Source organism: Camellia sinensis, chromosome 11 (assembly GCF_055761805.1).
Source record: "Camellia sinensis isolate YWXY chromosome 11, ASM5576180v1, whole genome shotgun sequence".
NCBI lineage: Eukaryota > Viridiplantae > Streptophyta > Magnoliopsida > Ericales > Theaceae > Camellia > Camellia sinensis.
Genome location: NC_138971.1, coordinates 94511348 through 94530558, shown reverse-complemented (window position 1 = coordinate 94530558; position 19211 = coordinate 94511348). Strand labels below are relative to the sequence as shown.

Below are 19211 nucleotides of genomic sequence, written 5' to 3'. Positions count from 1 at the left end.
CCAGAGAAATTCTCTCACTGCACAAATTTCTCTGGCTCTTTTCTAATTTTTACATGCCATTTACACTTCACAATTAGTGATTAGTATTTCTGATCCACAGCTAATTAGTATAACAATTCAAGAACATGTATAACCACTTAGAATAGTAAATTAGTATAACAATTCAAGAACATGTATTTCTTTTCTAATCTACAGGCAGCCTCTGAATCTCCATCCATTTATTTGATACAGAATCATAAATTTCCCCAGAATCCAAAGGTTCATCCCAGGATCCCAGCCCTCCTACCGCGATCAGTATAAACCTTTTACAACCTTTGGTGTTTGAATGGTCACTTTTTTGTCTGACAAACTTGTATGGTTTTATATTGGGCAACAATGAAACATCATTTTCATCAATAGAATTTCTGAAGTGACGCCTCACTGAAAGCTTGTGGGGATCATATATGCCACTGTAAAGCAACAAATCTAAGATACAAGACAACAAAAACCACTCTAAAGAAGATTTACCTGACATCGTGTATCATTTAGACCATACACAATTTTTAGATGCCTCTTTAGTTTCGAAAGTAGCTGTAGCGCAATAGCCGAGAGTCTCTCGATTTTCTCTGGCACACCTTCTTTCAGGTTCGTGTTTCTTCTCTCTCTCATCTGTTATTATATATATATATATATATGCTAGCAGGGTTTGCAAATGCAACAATCTATAAAGCTCGGCTACGAGCAGAGAAGGGTCGAAGATGGAATTGGCATCTTTAATCTGATCGGCGGAGACGAGACCGGCGTAAATGGTGTTGGCGATGGAAGAGAGCGTGTCGGAAGGACGGGTTTTGTACTGGGTAGATCGCGGATCCGGGCGAGAGAGTAGAGTAAAGATATTTAGGGACCTTAGACATCAAAAAATAATTTTGTGGATCTCTTCCATTACGAAAAGTGGGAGAGGGACCCTAGACCAATTTTCCCTTTTAGATACATCTAAGTAAGGTGTATCTAAAAAGTAAAAAAAAAATGTTTAGAATTTAAAAAATATTCACTAAAAACAAAAAAATACGAAAATCAAAAAACTTAATTTTCAAAAAATTTAATTCAAAAAACTCAAACTAAACACATTGAATGATGTTTACTTGAATTTGCTTGTATACATTGGTGTTTGGGCCAAAATATAGTTACCACTTTCCTTTTTGTTTTTTTTGGTCTCTTAATTTGCTTATGTGTCTGGTGTCTAAATTTGTTGCGAACTGTTTTGAATTGAAAATGGGTTATTTGCGGAAGAATGGACTGATTTTGTTGGATGATTATTGTTGGTGCTAGGGGGGCATAGTAAGTAAGAGCTAATTAGAGATCTAATGTGTCATATGGGAATGTGAGTTATGATGCATTTGATACAGGCCCCATACATGTTTATGAGCAGTGGCAGTGATTAATGGAATAAAGATGGAGATTGAAGTATATGCATTTGATACATGCCCCATATATGTTTGAACCGATTTCATTGACTTCTTTTATTTGAATTGATCTCTCTTATGCCTTACAATTGTCATACTGCTCTTCCCTTGTGGGTTTTGTCTTGATTTCCCTATATTAGGTAATTTAACTTGTTGGCATTGACACGCTCGCGGAGAAACACTTGGTTTTACTTTTGGGTGACATATAATACTTGTGACAGTCATTTAAGATTATTTTCTGTTGATAAATTCTAATCTATATAGAGGGAGGAGAATGTTTAGGTTATCACAATAAATAGGTTTGAGAGAAGAAAAAGTAGTACCTGTATTTATTGGTAACTTTGCTCTCAGTAAGAATATAAAATTACACTCAGTTTAGTCCCCATTTGATGGGAATCTTGGAGGGATAGATTGGGTACAAACGCTTTGCTTGAAAACTACTTGAAGTTAACCTTTTCTTTCAAAAAGGAAAAACATGGAGAAAAATAAAAAATTTCAAAAAATAAGTAGGATGGAAACAAGAATCTTGTTGGACTAACCATGGAGTATGCATGTAATGATGTACACACCAATGGAATAGCTTTAAGTTGGAGTTTTGATTAGATTGGTTATTTGGATTGGTGTATTATTAGCTGAAGCCTGAAAGCGAACTTGCTCTGTTGCAGTCTGGTGGTGGCATATGCCTTAATCCCAAACATAGAATTCTGCTTTCTATTTGTGGTGTTGAGTCCAGAACTGTAGAATGTCTAACAGTTCAAGCATATGCATGATGAAGAAAGCCATAGTTTCCTTAGCTCCTAATGTCAATTACATAGCAGCAGTGTATCATGCTACAGGTTTGTGTCATTCCAAAACTGGTGCCTCAATGTGCTTCCTTCATGCTCATTACGACATCAATAATTTATGTTTTGCTTTGAGGAAGTGAACACTGTTTGTCATGGAGCTAGCTGAGCTAAGTAGCACATAGACAGGCATGTAATACATTGACACATTAATTTGAAAAGAAAAAAAAAAATTTGCTAGATTCGAATAGCTTGAAACACGTTAAAATTTATGTGAATAAATTATTCAAATGTAATGGGAAAAAAGCAACATAACTCTTAACTAAAATTAAAAATCCATATATTTCATGAGTTCAAACATCAATATATTATCACGAAACAATCTAAAAAATGTAAAATAATTGTAAAATATTGAAACACACAATGATGTATTCATTGTATAAATGTTTCAAAACATATTTATAGTATAAGTTGCATTCCAAAATAATACATGACATTGTTACTGTAGGGGAGTAAAAATGCCAAGGTCAGGCTAACCCAAAGATCTGGCTCTGAAGGTTAGGACCAAGATCAAAAGCCCAAATTTTCTATTCCCTTTTAGGCCCAAAGAGGGGAAAGGCACGCATAAAAGACAAGTTGGGAAGGAAGACCACCTTGGCTGACCAAGTATGTCGGCCGAAGAAGCACAATGAAGCCGATCAAATTGAATGAAATGACAAGTGTCTAAACACCGCATAGACTGCCGATTGTCGCTTCGGCACCAAGAAATACCTGAGGAAAGCAGTATAAATAATGGGGAAAGTAACACTCAAGGTACACAACAACATTCATGTGAATCCTATTCCTCATTTCCCTATCAAGTACTGACTTGGCCGTCAGAATGCTATCCAAACCAAGAATTAGGTTGGGAAGTCTTTAATGAATTTGTTTGTTTTGCAAGTCTCAAGGAACTCCAAGCCCATCTTACTCTCAATCAATGTGGGCCGAATCTATACTCCATAGTTACCTATGAAGAAATTCATCACATAGATTGTGTTTGAAACGTATAAGAAGTATTGCCAAAGTGTCCAAAATTATGGATTTAAATTATTAATTAAGATAGATTGAAGATGTGTTGAACATGCTTTTTAGGAATGTCCACAGAGTACCATGTCCTTCACGACATGCCTCCTCTACAAAAATGTCCGTGCTTCTTAGAAGCTGAGCTTACGTGTATAAGTATGTTAGTATTACATTCTCATGGGATTGTTTAGGTGAACAATATTCAACCAAATAAATTGAAATGGGACTCAATACTTTTATTTATAATATAATGGAAAAAACAAAGAACGATCAAAATGATCATCTTCCACAGTGAAAGTTTCCCCAATTTATGATATGCTGAGTGATTTAGGAATGTTAATTGTGAGACTGAGCTTTTGCCATCAATACAATCATCTTGGCAAACTCCAAAAGCTTTTCAGTCTCTGGAATGACATTCTTGACTGCATCATCTGAACAAAACCTCTCAGCCCAACCAACCAGACCCGGCGTCTTGGTTTCGTCAAGAAGCTTAACATGAACTAACTTCTCCGCTACTTTCAACCACCCCAAGAAACACCCAAGTGCTATGTCAAGGTACCCAACACTATCCCCACCAAAGAAACCCTTCTTGTTGCTACACTTGATATATACCTCTTCTATCAAGACCAGACCTTCAACCATTTTATCTACTGTTGCCAATTTCTCCTCCTCTCCTTGCGCAGTCCGAAGATCCCTTAGTAATGGTGACCACTGCAACCATTTGAATTATTACATCATAAATAATTGGTGACAACAAGAAAGAAAATGCTTTGGTTGTGTTTTCAATTTCTTTATTTGCTTTTCATGTTTTTTGAAACAATAACAATGAAAAGTATGAGAACACCCATTGTTCTTATATGGTTCTCATTTTTTGTACAGAAACTGTTCCCTTCATGTTTTTTGAAACAAAAACAATGAAAAGTACGAGAATACCCATTGTTTCATATCATTCTCATATTTGCATGAAAACCATTTTTGAAAATTTGAAAACAAGTTTTTAGTTTTTATCAAAAAGTGGGTTGTTTTCACACACACACTCAAATCAAAAATAATTTTTAGAAACTGTTCACCAAATAAGTTTTATGGGTTTTTCGAAAAATATAAGCTATAGAAATAAAAATAAAAGAAACCATTCTTCTTCATTCATTTTTTTTCTCTTCATGTTCTTAGAAATGGAAAGAAAAAACAAAAAGAGTTGAAACGATAAGAAAAAAAATGAAGAGCTTATTGTTTTCAATTTTGTGATTATTATTTTTTTATTTTTTGGAAAAAAAATTGAAAACAGCTTTTTGTGATCCTTGAAAAGTGAAACAATTTTCAAAAACAGTTTGCCAAAACAACCATAGAACAGTTGTTTCCAGAAGAGGTGTTGGCGTTGCTCTTTAAAAACAGGAGCATATATGCATTGGCAGCTTTGTTTTAACATGTCATTTATTTAGATATAGCAAAAATGCAATTTGAATTGTATCAGAGTGTTTGGTTTGAGTTTTTTGGATTAAGTTTTTTGAAAATTGAATTTTTTGTTTTTTATGTTTTTTTGTTTTTAGTGAATATTTTTAAAATTTTAAACATTTTTTTTAGTTTTTTAGATGCACCTTACTTAGATGTATCTAAAAAATAAAAAATTTACGAAAAAATATTTTAAAAAATTATTAAATATATAAAAATACAAAAAAAATGTATTGAATTCTCCTATTTTTTTGTATTTTTGGTATTTAGTGAATTTTTAAAAGGTTTTTTTCACAAATTTTTTACTTTTTAGGTATATTTATGTTAGATATATCTAAAAATTACAAAAATTGCTTAAAATATTAAAAAAAATTATTAAAAATAAAAAAATACGAAAAATAAGAAAGTAGAATTTTCTAAAAACTGTTTTCAGAAAAACGAAACCAAACAATTCTTCAATTGAATTCAAGAAAGTCAACTGAGGAAAATCATACCTGGTCATCAATATAGGCAGCCCAAAATCGAGCAACGGCACGATCATGAGGATCCAAAGGTAGGATGGAGGGGCCAGAGCTCCATAGCTCATCGATGTATTGGACGATGATGAGGGACTCACATATAGGTTTGTCACCATGGATAAAAACTGGTATTTTTTTATAAACAGGGTTTGATTTTAGGAGAAGCTCACTTTTGGCATTAAAATTCTCTTCTAGGAACTCATAGCTGATTGATTTCAAGTTAAGGGCGATTTGAACCCGGTTCACAAACGGGCTTGGCCATCCACCTAGAAGGTTTATATCATCATCCATGGGGAATTCTAAGGCAAAAGGGAGGCTTGAATATGCTTGAATGCAGAACTATATACTGTTAGTATATGGATATGAATTGAAAGATAAGCTAGGATTGGTGGTTTATTTAATTATGTAGCTTGAGGGAATTGACTAGATTTCAGAGATAAACATCAACAATACCAAGGGAAAAGTCTCAGACACCTATATCTATGATGTCATTGAAGTTGTCACAGCACATTCCAATAGTCAGAGTTCTTTTTTTCTCCGAGTATGACCATTTTAAGTGCTCCTACCCGTTAAAGAGCAGATACACGAACCGCCACAATATTCTGCTACTATTAAAAAATACATTGGCTATGTATTGCCAATAGGAGTGAGCATTGATTTTTTGAAGTAGATATTAAAAATAAACAAATAAAAAAAATTAAGGTTTGGCGCTTATAACAAAATAAACGTTAAATTTTTAATTTTGTCAATTTAAATTCTAAACTTTCGATTTGTTTCAACCTAAGCTGTTTGTCAATTTTCTTTAAGTAAAATCAATGAAAAATAGATATTTTAGTCATTAAACTAAATGAAAAGTGATATTTTAGGCATTTTACGTATATCTTCATTGAGTTTAGGCCATCTCCAACCGTTCATCCAATCCAACATCAAATTCAAATTTGATGAAAAAAAGTTGCTTTTTGTGCTCCAACGGTTGCACCAAAACAATATCGAATTGAGAAAACATCAAACGTTTCACCAAACTGAAGACGTCTTGCTCCTTTCACCAATTCACTGTGCATAGCCGTTAACGCAGAAATTTGTGAAAATTTTACACTATGGGGTTGACCACCCGGTCGACCGGCTCATGCAAAAATTGGCCTGCGAAACTGGTTCAAATGTTTCAAATTACTGGTTCAAACGGTTCAAAAAAATTTGAATCAGTCGACCGGTTGGTCGACCGGCCGGATGTCCCTTTCTTTTTTTAATGCACACTACAGTAACCATAACCATTGGAGCGACGCATATCAGATCAAGAAAATCAACTTTTTTTTTAACTTAGATTTTGTGAAAATTTTGCTAAACCGTTGGAGATGCTCTTAATAGCCTAAATATATTTTTTCATCAGTTTTACTTATAAAAAATAAGCGAATGATTCAGATTAAAAACAAATCAAAATATTAAAGTTTAAATTAATAAAATTAAAAATTCACGTTTTATTTCGTTGGAAGGTTCCCTAAGGTTTTTTTTGGTAATTATATCATTTTTTTTTTTTTTTGAGGTATGAGGTAGATATCTAACTCAACTTTTTTTTTTTTATTTTGGATAATTGATTTTTAATTTTCACTTTTTTTAATTATATTTATTTAATATTTCTGGTGATGTGAATTGTAAGGGTGCAAAACAAACTTAAACTATGGCCTTTTAACGCACTCAAAATATAATCACAGATAATCCTATAAGGCACACCAGATATGAGGAAAATTAATAAAGTTTTAGTCTTTCATTAATTCTCTAAAAAAATTACAAAAGGTGCTACATGTATTATATATTCATAAATCATACTTTAATGGCTACATATTTTCAAGACGATATTTGGTTATAACAAAAGTGGGTCAAGCCCAAAACAAATAAAAAGTCCGAGGTTTATACAAAAGATATTTACAATACAAGAACGAAGAAGCTTTCAACTCTAAGATCCACCTAAGCTAAGTCCTTGACAGATACATACCATTAGCACCGGTAAGTTGGTTTTCACATAAGGTAAGTTAAAGCCCAATAGATAATATTTTAACACATTGTATGTTGCTTAACAAAGTCATATGGTGAATACATGTGAATGTCATTGACCAAAACCTTACACTTTTCTTTTTCAAAATAATGCAATGCCATGATTACAATTCAATTCGTAAAATAATACATTTTAAAATTAGAAAACAAGGCAATGGATACAAAATACTGTGAATCTTTAGGTATGTATCTGCTAGTAGGTTATACAAGCACTACCAAAACCATTTTACTAGTACTAACAGGAAGGATCAGCACCTAACCGCACAGGTTTCTAGACTTTTATCAAGGACACACAAGCCAACATAGATAATACCACAACCACACCCGCTAACTAGATTCACCAAAATACTCATCCATTTTTCTTAAAACGATATCCTTTTAATGTGTAAATATGAAACAATGTTCAATGCAAAGTGTATGAGTAATTGGTTTCAATTAACCTAATCCTCATGCAATTTCTACAACAATCAAAGTTATGCTCTACCGATAGCCTAAACAGATATTTTCTATGCAAAAGATAAATCTCCAAGTAACAAATATAATTTCATAATCTCAACTCCATTCTCATCATCAACAAATATGTTCATATTATCATTTCAAAAACTCAATATCTTTCCATTTTTCCCTTAGTTCAAAGCCAATGATTTTTATGATTTCTAATAAAATATCTATTCCTCTCAAAAACACATTTAAAGGAAAGATTTTTAATATTTCAACCCAATCTATCAATATAACCATCTCCACAACATGTCCCATGAACCCATTTGAAAATTCCTCTTTTATACTCCCAAAACCAATCCAAATTAAACCCATAACTCTCAAATCTTCACTCTTTGAAGGAACACATAACAAGGCTAAGAATCATACAAAGAGGTTAAAGAAATCCCTACCTCAAATAAGAAAAAGAGAGAAAGGGCAACCCCAAAATCAATGGAGTCGGTTCTTGAACTTTTTTCGATCAAAACGACGACCTCTACGCACTCTACTCTTTATCTCAAAGCACCAAAGTCACGAGCTTCAAGGATTTTGGTGTATGGGAATATTTAAGCAAGAGCTAGATAGAGAGAGAGAGAGAGAGAGAGAGAGAGAGATCAAAAAGTGAAAGAAAAGATTTTTTGTGTGTTAATATACGCACAGACTGGTCGAGCGACCAAACCACCGCTCGAGCGTCAGACACAAAGAACTGCTCGAGTGACAAAATCATGGCTCGATCGCGCAATGACCCACTTCCAGAAGTTCAGACATACAAAAAGACTACTCAAGCAAATCAAATACCGTTTGAGCATCAGACATAGAATACCGCTCAAGCGTAGAACACCCCACTCCCATAAGTTCAAACCTGTAACACAAATTCTGGAAATAACGAATGACCGCTTGAGCGAAGGAAGGACTATTCAAGCGAACTCAACAACAAACATAAAAGAAATTCCATTGAAACTCAAATTCCCAACTAGTTCAAAACATGACCAACAACTCCAAACAACCAATCCCAATTAACAAGAAGAAAACAAGGAGTACAAACAACAACAATGAGTACCGAATCCCAGACCAAAGAATATAAAAAGGTCGGGTCTTAGCCTGAGCTGCTATAATATCTCCCTTTAGGAAATTTCGTCCTAGAAATTGAACTAATACAACAATAACACAATAAACCATCAACAACAACGATAACTCATGCTAATAAATAGTATAAAAGAAAAACGTATTGATTTCAAATCTCTAAAACATTCATAATGTTTATATATTGCAACACAAGTGAAATTTAGTACAAAAGAGTCAACTATCAACAAATAGGTTCGGATACTTCTCACGGATTTTAGCCTCACACTCTCAAGTCACTTCCTTGACTTTGTGGTGTCACCACAACTTCTTAACCAATGGAATAGTCTTGCCCCTCAAGACATGATCCCGAGTATCTAACAACCGAACCGGTCTTTCTTCATACGAGGCATCCTCGTCTACCTCTAAATCAGTTCAATCCAATATGGGTGAAAGATCAAGCTCGTACTTCCGAAACATACATATATGAAACATGTCAGAACCCCGGAAAGTTAGGCGGCAAGGCCAAACGATAAGCTACCTCCCCAATCCGCTCTAGAATCTCAAAGGGCCCAATGAATCTTGGAGACAACTTTCCACTCTTTTTAAATCTCATCAAACCCCTCCTTGGCAAAATTTTAAGAAACATATGATCCTCCACCTCAAAAGGCAAGGGTTTCCTCCGATCAGCATAGCTCTTCTAGAGACTTTAAGCCAAAACCAACCTCTTATGGATAAATGTGACCTTCTCCATCGTTTTCCAAACTAATTCTAGACCTAACATAGGTGCATTACCCACCTCAGCCCAGCATACGGGCAATCTACACAGTCGATCATATAAAGCCTCAAAAGGTGCTATTCCAATACTTACTTGAAAGCTATTATTATAGGCGAACTTACCAAAGGCAAATGCCTATCCCACAACCCCTTAAAATCAATGACGCATGCCCGAAAAATGTCCTATAAAATCTGAATGGTGTGCTCGGACTGCTCGGTAGTTTAAGGATGATAGGTGGTGCTAAAAGTAAACTTAGTGCCCAAGGCACTCTGTATGCTTTGCCACAACCGAGCTGTGAAATGCGGATCCCTATCCGAGTTGATAGTCACTGGGACCCCGTGAAGTAGCACTATGTCTCTAACATAAAACTCGGCAAGAAAGTCCACCGAGTCACTCGTGCGCATAGGTATAAAGTGTACGGACTTGGTTAATCGGTCGACAATTACAAAATCCAAAGTGACGTGCTCCCACATTCACTCAACTATAGGTAAGGGTTGCAACAAATCCACTGGTCGTTGGTGCTCAGCCTTCACTTGCTGACAAGTAAGGCACCTAGAAACAAATAAGGCTACATCTTTCTTCATTCCTGTGGGGAAAAGGATTTGGAAATACATTCTGATCTAGACAGACCTTCCTGATCCTTGAGATAATACCTGAAATAGGAACAAACGCTTCGGTCGGGGGTGCCGGAATTAGCACTTCGACGAGCAAGTTAGTCTTCTCTTAGTTTTTACTTTATTCACAAGTTATCTACTATTTTTCACATACCTTTCTTTGATCGAGGCTCCTTCTTTTATATTGTTCTCCTGGGCCCCCTAGGTTCACTTCTCCTTTTTAGTCATCATGTCTTCATGGTTGGGCCCCCATGTGACCCATGGGATATTTGACTAAGTCGGCCCTTCAACTTGGTTCTACTCGACTTGTATTCGGTTCTCTTTTCGTCGGCTATAGCCCATTTGCTGGGCTTTGAACAAGGCTGAGTTACATACGGCCTTGTTCTCATTGGCTACGTGGGCTTCTGGATATGGCTGACTTGTATACGACCCTATTCCCAAATGGGCTTGCTTTTGGGCCTTCAATACCATTGATAAAATTTGGACCCCACAATTGCCCCTGAATATCCCATTAATCCCTTTTATTCGGCGTGTTCGATTGTTCACAAAAATGTATTTTGCTTGGCTCACAGATTGAAAAATTCTTGAAAGTCGAAAACACAGTGCATGCACTCCTTTCAATATTGAATCGTCAGAATTATCGTGATATGAAATCATTACAACTTCCCGCCCCTTCATACTTGAGACTTATTTAATGAGATTTGAAAACGCTCTGTCCCTTTAAGTTTTTTGAATTAAAAGGCTTTTGGCTCGTCTTTGGTATTCCTCACGTCAGTCTTCTTCTTCCAAGACTTTTGCAATTTCGACTCTGCTCTCCCCCATTCTTCTCTCTCTTCGACCTGTAAGTCCTCTCTCTCTTCTTCTATTGCTTCCTCATTCCAGCCCCCTTTGCGTGTGTTTTTTATTAGTATATTTTCTATTCCATTTAAAATGGTGAAACATTTGAAAGCTCTCCTTTCTGAGGATCAAATTGCCTCCTTCCATCATCATTTTTCATTCCCTCACGACGTCCATTTGTCCCTCATCGTAGACAATGTGGTTGACATGGAGAGGTCTCATATTAACACAATCGTCTATCCTCTTCTGTCAATCGTTGAGGACGGAGTCCGTTTTCTCATTCATCCTCTTCTAAAGGTCGTTCTGCGTTATTGGGGTTTAATCACCTCCCAACCCAACTTGAACTTTTATCAGATTATAATGAGTGTAGTAGAATTGAATCCCCGACTTAGGCTTAATCTAGGAATCCCTGCTATTCGGCACTGCTATGTCTTAGTGAAATCATCTGATCGGCAGGGACGCTACTTTCTACGAGCCAAGGACATAGATCACCAATTGGTGACTATGCTTGCCAGCTTTGGCAAGAGAGTTGACGACATCATGGTTGTCGTCCAAGGTAATTACGAATTCGACGATGGAGAAGATCGCCTAGACCCAGTGCCTAGACGAAAAGGCGAGCGAGGTGGCCGTATAGACCCATTTCTTGCATTTCTTATAAGTTTATTTGGCTTGAATTCCATGCACTCATCTTTCCGTTTTGTGTAGGAAACGATCTTAAAAGAGCCCTAACTTCGGCTGACGACGCCGTGCTTGCCCAAGTTAAAACTGTTCTTGAATACTACGGCTGCCCAAATCTTCCAAAATAAGGGTGCACCGCCCATATATTATTGAGATATGACCTAACATACTCCACCTTTTTGGCTACTGACCACGTCCCAATTCCAAGAGGTGAATGACATCGCACAGCTCTTATTTTCCCAAGCTACAAAAGCCTAAAGGACATCGGTCTTGAGGGTTCAGCTTCTAGCAACCAAGGTGGTGAAATCAGCGACCAAGTCGTTGATCAATCAAATCAGTCTAACTTGGCCGGATTAGAGGGCTGTTTAGAGGAGAAGGAGGAAGTTAATAGGGCAATTGAATTAGACTTTGAACAAGTCGGCTCTAACCTTCCCGCTACTTTGGGCCGAATAGATTTGGCTTTCCTAGAGGATGACATTTTCACCAACTTGGGCTACTTACCCGGGGTTGATTCTGATAATATGGATAGAGAATCACTTTGCGCAATTTTCCTGGAGAAGAAATGTTGAAAGAATGGTGGCAAGGAAGAGAGCCGAAGGCGCTGGGAGTCAAGAACCCCTTCTGACAGCTATTGTTGAGGAAACAAAACAAGGGATTGTCACGGCCAAATCGGTCCCTGACTAGTGAACATAGGCTTTAGGCATTTAACAAAGGGGAGAGAAATGCCCTGCTGAGACCACTGCTGAGTCATCTGAGGAGCGTGAAAGAGTCTTCGCGTGACCTGGTCGGGCTGTTTATCATTCAACCAAGGATGAACAGTGCGCCGGTTCCCACCGATGCGTCGACCATCAGAGACCCCACCATGGCCCTAAGTGTGGCCTCATCGATTTCATTACCAATGGACAAGGATGCGTTCCATGCTGAACTGGACGTGGTCTCAATCGCATTGGCTGCTCAGTCGACTATATTGGTACGTTACACTTGCAAAAACCATTTCTTTTACATGCTGACTAACATGCTCTTGCTTTACTGTTTAGGCAGTGAGAAGAATTATAGAAATCAATCATCGTCATTATGATGCTGTAGAGCAAATTACCATACTAAGAGCCGAAATTGAGGAGGAGAAAGGAAAGGCTAGAGCAACGATAATCGATTTGGCAGTGGCGTCGATGAAAGCCGAGTCCAAGGCCAAGATGGCAGAAAATGAATGAGCGAAGGCCGCCGCCGAAGAAGAAGAAAAAACTAAGCACGCCAATCTGCTTTGGATGGCTGCTGAGGAAAGGGGAAATTTGATTGACGGCACTCTGATGTTGGCCAAAGAAGAGATGAAAAACTAAAGGCCGACCTCGAGGAGGTGAAGATTAGAGCTCGCCGAGTTAAAGGCGTCTGAGGCGTTCGATGCCAGAGAGCTTGTGGCCACTAAGAAGTATGCAGATGAGGCCTTGAAATTCAAGAATTGAGGCTTCAAGCATGGCTGGCTCAAAGCTCTAGTAGCCACCAAGGTGACGCTTGATCAACCGATTCCTTACGAGCAGCTTGAAGTGGAGCTGCTGGAGTCGGACCCTGAGGAGTTATGAAATCAAACAAATATGAAGTTTCTGTTTGTTTTATGTTAGTGTTGATTATATTTTGTTGTTTTCGGCATTTTATTTGGAGTTCGTTTTAGGGCCGTTTTCATGTATAAAGTGGTGTCTGTATGTGCTCAATTTAGCAATGAAAATGCCCTTTTTGTTTTGAAGTTCGACTAATGAGTAATTGTTTATACACAAAGATTGCCAAATAAATAACTAACGAATGTTCCATTAATCAATAAGGAATCCAAGAAATAAATAAGCCCACTCCACAAGGAGCTCACGTCAGTGGTCGAGTGAGGCATCGTCAATGAATTCAACTACGACTTTAGAAGCCGAATAGATTAATTTATCTGCCCTTGCCCCAGTTGAACACGTCGTGCTAGAGCCGACTAAAACATACTACTAAATAAGCCCACAATGAACTTGTACCATAAATAAGCCAACTTTAGTTGCCCAATAGATTCATATATCTGCCCTTGCCCTAGTTGAACACGTCGTGCCAGAGCCGACTAAACCACACTGCTAAATAAGCCCACTCCATAAGGAGCTCACGTTCGTGGTCAAGTGGGGCATCGTGATGTAATTCAGCTACGACTTTAGAAGCCGAATAGTTTAATTTATCTGCCCTTGCCCCAATTGAACACGTCATGCCAGAGTCGATTAAAACACACTGCTAAATAAGCCCACAATGAACTTGTCATAAATAAGCCAACTTCAGCAGTCGAATAGATTCATATATCTGCCCTGGGTTGACATAACGTTGATTCCGAATAGGTGCGGTGACAGCTGGAGCGCATCGTAATCATTGTATCCATAATTAATGAACAAGGTAGCCAGGTATTTATGGGGCCTCTGGCTTCATTAAATAGACGTGGCACAAACAACGAAAAGAGCATGCGATAATTAGAGAGTGATCAACGAATAGAGCATCGAAGGTGGTCGTATTGTGTCATGGTGAGCAAGGTTGCATATCTGCGAGGCTATTCTTCAATAACAAAAGAGAAGGAAGAAGCTTAGCAAAGCTGGGCACATAAATGAATTGCGGATCTAGTAGTGAACTTATTCAAATGGGAAATGTTGCATTTGAGGGGCAAGAGAGATGTCGATCACCCAGACGTTATAGTAGGTCCCCAAGAAGGGGCGAAGCAGAGAAGTCTCCTGGAAGTGGGGCACAGCAAAGAGGGAGCACGAAGGCTACGAGTGAGCAGGCCTCTATGCGAAATGAGCTGAGTAGACCGCCACACTCTCTGAGTTTTTCGGTCTTTATTGGGAACAAACCCATGGCCGAAACAGATTCAATTATCTGTGATCTGAACTTGAAAGTGTAATTTACTCAGCAAATTTTTCCACCCGAAGTACAACTATCCCTGGTTAAACGGGGTGATTATGAAGTCTTCAGAGAAGGTGTCCATGGCGCGATCAGAGGACTCTACAATTCATACGAGATGGGCATGCACCTTCACGCTGCGCAAATAGAAATTGAACAGAAAGATGGGTGCATTCGGAACTTGGAAAACCGTATAGAAAAGGTCGAGGATGAGGTGCAGAAAGCCAGGGTCGACGAGACACAGTAGGCGGGCGCGATGAATTGGCTGTGGTCGACAAAGTGAACCAACGCCTGATAGATCATGCCATAGCCGATCGTGGCACGGTAACTGTGTTCGCAAAAGAAGTAATACGATTACGAGCTTACAAAGAGGGCTTTTTTGATGGATGAAAGATCGGCATTGAGAAGACTAGAGAGAAGTTGGCCGATGATGTTTGCTGATGTGAGAATCACGGCTTTAAGCCCAGATGGATCAAGGCCCTTCAAGCCGCCGGTATTGACTCAGTGTCTCCCCTGTACGATGAATACAATGTTCCGTTCGAGGCCTACGATGCCGAGAAGATGGATGATAAAGAAGAGGCGGCCGAACAGGAGAAGGCCTGATCAGAAGGAAATCTATTTGTAAAATTTAATAGAACTGCTATAAGAAATATCGTTGTTTGTAATAAATATTTTTTGTTTTCTATAGTCAACACTATTGTCTGAAATGAATATCTATTTGACTAATGGAATTTTCATTGTATTGATAATGATGAATATACCTTGGCAGTTCTTACTACCAAATTAAACACAAGGTGCTTCAAATTCCCAACCTAAGAATTCAATGTCGTTTGTGATGGCCAATCGTGAACAAGCATGAAAGGTGCTCCAAATTCAGAGTCTTTATTGTAATGGCCAATCGAAAAACATGAAAGGCGCTCCGTATTCGGAGGCTTTTTCAGCCGATCGTGCCGAGCACGAAGGGTGCCCTGAATTTGGAATCTTTGTAATGGCCAATCGTGAACAAGCCCGAAAGGTGCTCTAAATTCGGAGGCTTTTTCGGCTGATCGTAGCAAGCACAAAGGGCACTCCAAATTCAGAGTATTTATAATGGCCAATCGTGAACAAGCACGAAAGGCCCGCCGAATTCAGAGGCTTTTTTGGCCGATCATGTCGACCACGAAGGGCGCTCCGAATTCAAAGGCTTTTTCAGCCGATTGTGAAGAGCACAAAGGGCGCTCCAAATTCAGAGTCTTTGTAATGGTCAATTGTGAACAAACACGAAAGGCACTCTAAATTCAGAGGCTTTTTGGGCCGATCGTGGCGAGCACAAAGGGTGCTTTGAATTTGGACTATTTGTAATGGCCAATCATGAACAAGCACGGAAGGCACTCCGAATTCGGAGGCTTTTTCGACCGATCGTGCCGAACACAAAGGGCGCTCCAAATTTGGAGTCTTTGTTGTAATGGCCAATCGGGAAACACAAAAGGAACTCTGAATTCCGAGGGTTTTTCGACCAGACGATGATTTAAAAATAAATACAAGAAAGCAATTGAATTATATATAGAAGCACATGGTTACATAGAAAAAAACAAGAATAACCTCCAAGTTTAATGATAAAATTTGCGCAAGTGAGTCGAATTCCAGGGTTGGAGCAATTTTTTGCCAGCTATGTCTGAGAGTCGATATGCCCCTGCACCGGCAATTGAATCGATCTGATAGGAGTCGTTCCAGTTGGGGCCTAGTTTTCCATCTGCTAGATTTTTGGTAGCGAGAAACACTTTCTTGAGGACCAATTCTCCTGGGGCGTAATGGCGCAATTGCATGCGCTGATTTTATGATTTGGTGAGATGTTGCTGGTATCGCACCATATGCACAAGGGCTCTATCTCGGCACTCTTCAAGCAAATTCAGGTCTAAGGCTAGCATCATGTCATTTTGTCCTGTGTCAAAAGCTTTCTATCGTAGAGTAGGTAGGCTGATTTCAAGAGGGATGATAGCTTCTGTCCCAAAGCACAAGGCGAATAGTGTTTCCCCAGTGGACCGCCTCGAAGTGGTGCGATGGGCCCACAATACATTGGCCAGTTCTTCAACCCACTTGCCCTTGGCCTTCTGTAGACTGTCCGGAACGCCGCTCCGCACGCGAGGGTGCGAATCGTTGTTCTTAGCTACTACAGTTCAGACTCATGTCACGGTTCTGTATCTAATCTCACAAAGTGCAATGTAAGACTGATAAATCACCAAAGAGTCCAAACCCGGCAAATTATTTTGGAAAATCAATTTTAATCAAGAAGTGCCAAACATGGACTGCTTTGCCAGATTTCAGAGTCACCACCTAAATGTTTTGTTTTGGGAAAATTTAAGAAACCCTGACTCGTGCCTAAGGCCACGTGTCCGTCATCACTAAAGTTGCCTCGGCTTGGAAACTTGGGTACGAGAGGGGAAGGTCATGCAATGAGCACCCCCGCTCGCCGATCGAAGATCGGCCTTTACTAACATGATATATTGTTTTTGAAAACACATGCGTTCTTATTCCGGTTAATTAGCTAATCTTACTACGTGATGCGCACAACATACAAGTATACACTAAATCACTCAAGTTGGAACAAAACATCTCATGTTTGTTTGTGAAAATGGTTTGAAGTTGCTACTCGCAAGTAGGCTAAGTCGCGAATTTTTCCATCCTCAAGTAGGGTTAGAAAAACATGATTTTGCCACTCTCAAGCGGGCTTAAAACTCACATTTCGATGAATTGTTCCAATTCAAGCAATGAAGTCTTCATCCACAGGCATTCATGCAGTTAATCACTTAAGCAGTTAGCCTCATGGCAAGCTTGCTAACATGGCAACATACATATCTCATGCAGTATGCTAAAGTGTAAAACCTTACCTAGTACTCCGAGCCAAAAAAGAAGCTAGTTAGTAATCAATGCATAATCCTTGCTATGTCATGAATGCCTAATGCAACACATGCAAAAATGCAACTAAGATAGGCTGGCTATTCTAAGATGTCATGTGAATGCAACTTGATAACATGTATTCAATTGATATTGAAATACAATGCAGTTTGTATGATGCACCGAGCCTGGTGCATGCAAAACAGATGAATGATGCACGTATGCGAACATAAGTATGCTAATTGAAATATGCCCTAAAACTAACCATCGAAAGCGGTTACGTAAAAGGGAGAAAGAAATGGGGGTTGGAAAACATGCATCACACACACGCACACTTATTACAACAGTTGTGCCCTCACGACGGAGGGTCCGAATAATAAGCTAACTAGCTAATCTAAGCTAATTAAACTAATTATTACAAAACAAAACTAAAAACCAATGCATTAGCTAGCTTAAGAAAAGCAACTAAGTAAAGCAAATAGAAGGGGTCTCGGGGCGAGAAGTGCATGCATGGTCGGTCGCCTCGTTCGGAAATCCATCGCGATGCCCCAACTTGCCTCTGTTTGCATTTGATCTCAGAACACTGCACAAAGCCCCATATAGCTTTTGCTCTACCATGGAAACCTCTAGGAGCATTCCTGACCACTTTTTGGTGGTGTAGACCACCTGCCGACCACTTACATTTGCTGCAGACCAGAAAAAGTGGTCGGCCAGCCACTTTTACTGGTCTGCCGACCAGAAAAATCTGCACAACTCTAGTTTGCTTCAATAGAGAACAAGAAGGGGCACAACAGTGTATTTGCAAGGTATGTGTACACAACCACCCTCCCTATCATTTCTTAAGCTCAAGGGAGTGTAGTTCTCGACTCTCGGGCCACCAACCGAGCATCGTAATGCACGATGGCCGAGAAGCCAAGATTGCACAATTCAATGTGAATGAATGCACAAATAACACATAAGAGCCTTAACCTCTATCATGCGTGATCAAGAGGGTCGGCGACCGAGAATTGAGGCACATTTCATCACTTCAAGTATGAAACGTCCCTCGTTTCTCGTGTTTGGATTAACACCCTATCCAAATACAATGCAATGCAACATGAGCATGCCATAACACGATGCAAACAACATGAGCATGCAACAACATAATGCAATGCAACAAGCATGCAACAACCTAATGCAATGCAACAAGCATGCAAATAACAATGCAATGTAACAACATGCAAACAACATGCGAACACAATGCAATGCAACAATATGCCAACAACATGCTATATGGACTTAAACCGAATATGGACAGACCTCAATCATGCCCAAAACAGTGGCCAAAATGCTATGAAAGGATAGCATGAATGGCAAGATTATGCATGCACATGCATTGGCCCATCAACTAAGCATAATAGTACAACTCTAGAATATGACCAAGAAGTGATAAACATGGAAGTGTGACCACACTTATGCACTGAAATAATGTATAAAATGATGCCAAATCATTCAAACAACACAAGTATGGCATGCAAGAGTCCTTAAGCATGAAAACTAGTAAAGGGGGCTACATAAGAGGCATGCAATACATGACACAAATGATTGAACCAGCCATGGATGGAGCTCAAATAGGTCAAAACAAAGACCAAAACACGCTGAGATGAGAGCTCACAAGTCTAGACAAGCATGCATACAAGCTAGGCCAC

General features: G+C 38.7%; 1 protein-coding gene and 1 long non-coding RNA gene across 2 annotated transcripts; both read right to left on the bottom strand.

Annotated features, from left to right (window-relative positions):
• Positions 1 to 2542: 2542 nt before the first annotated feature.
• LOC145802036 (uncharacterized) lies at positions 2543 to 3216 on the bottom strand. Its single transcript, XR_014344247.1, has 2 exons — positions 3093 to 3216; positions 2543 to 2995 (listed from the first exon to the last, which is right to left on the bottom strand). It is a non-coding gene; the product is annotated as an uncharacterized LOC145802036 (long non-coding RNA).
• A 281-nt stretch (positions 3217 to 3497) lies between these two features.
• Positions 3498 to 5801, bottom strand: LOC114320738 (glutathione S-transferase U17-like). The gene is made up of 2 exons (XM_082894350.1): positions 5230 to 5801; positions 3498 to 3997 (listed from the first exon to the last, which is right to left on the bottom strand). The coding sequence occupies exons 1-2, from the start codon at positions 5542 to 5544 to the stop codon at positions 3623 to 3625; spliced, it is 690 nt and encodes a 229-aa protein (XP_082750476.1). The 5' UTR covers positions 5545 to 5801; the 3' UTR covers positions 3498 to 3622.
• Positions 5802 to 19211: the final 13410 nt, after the last annotated feature.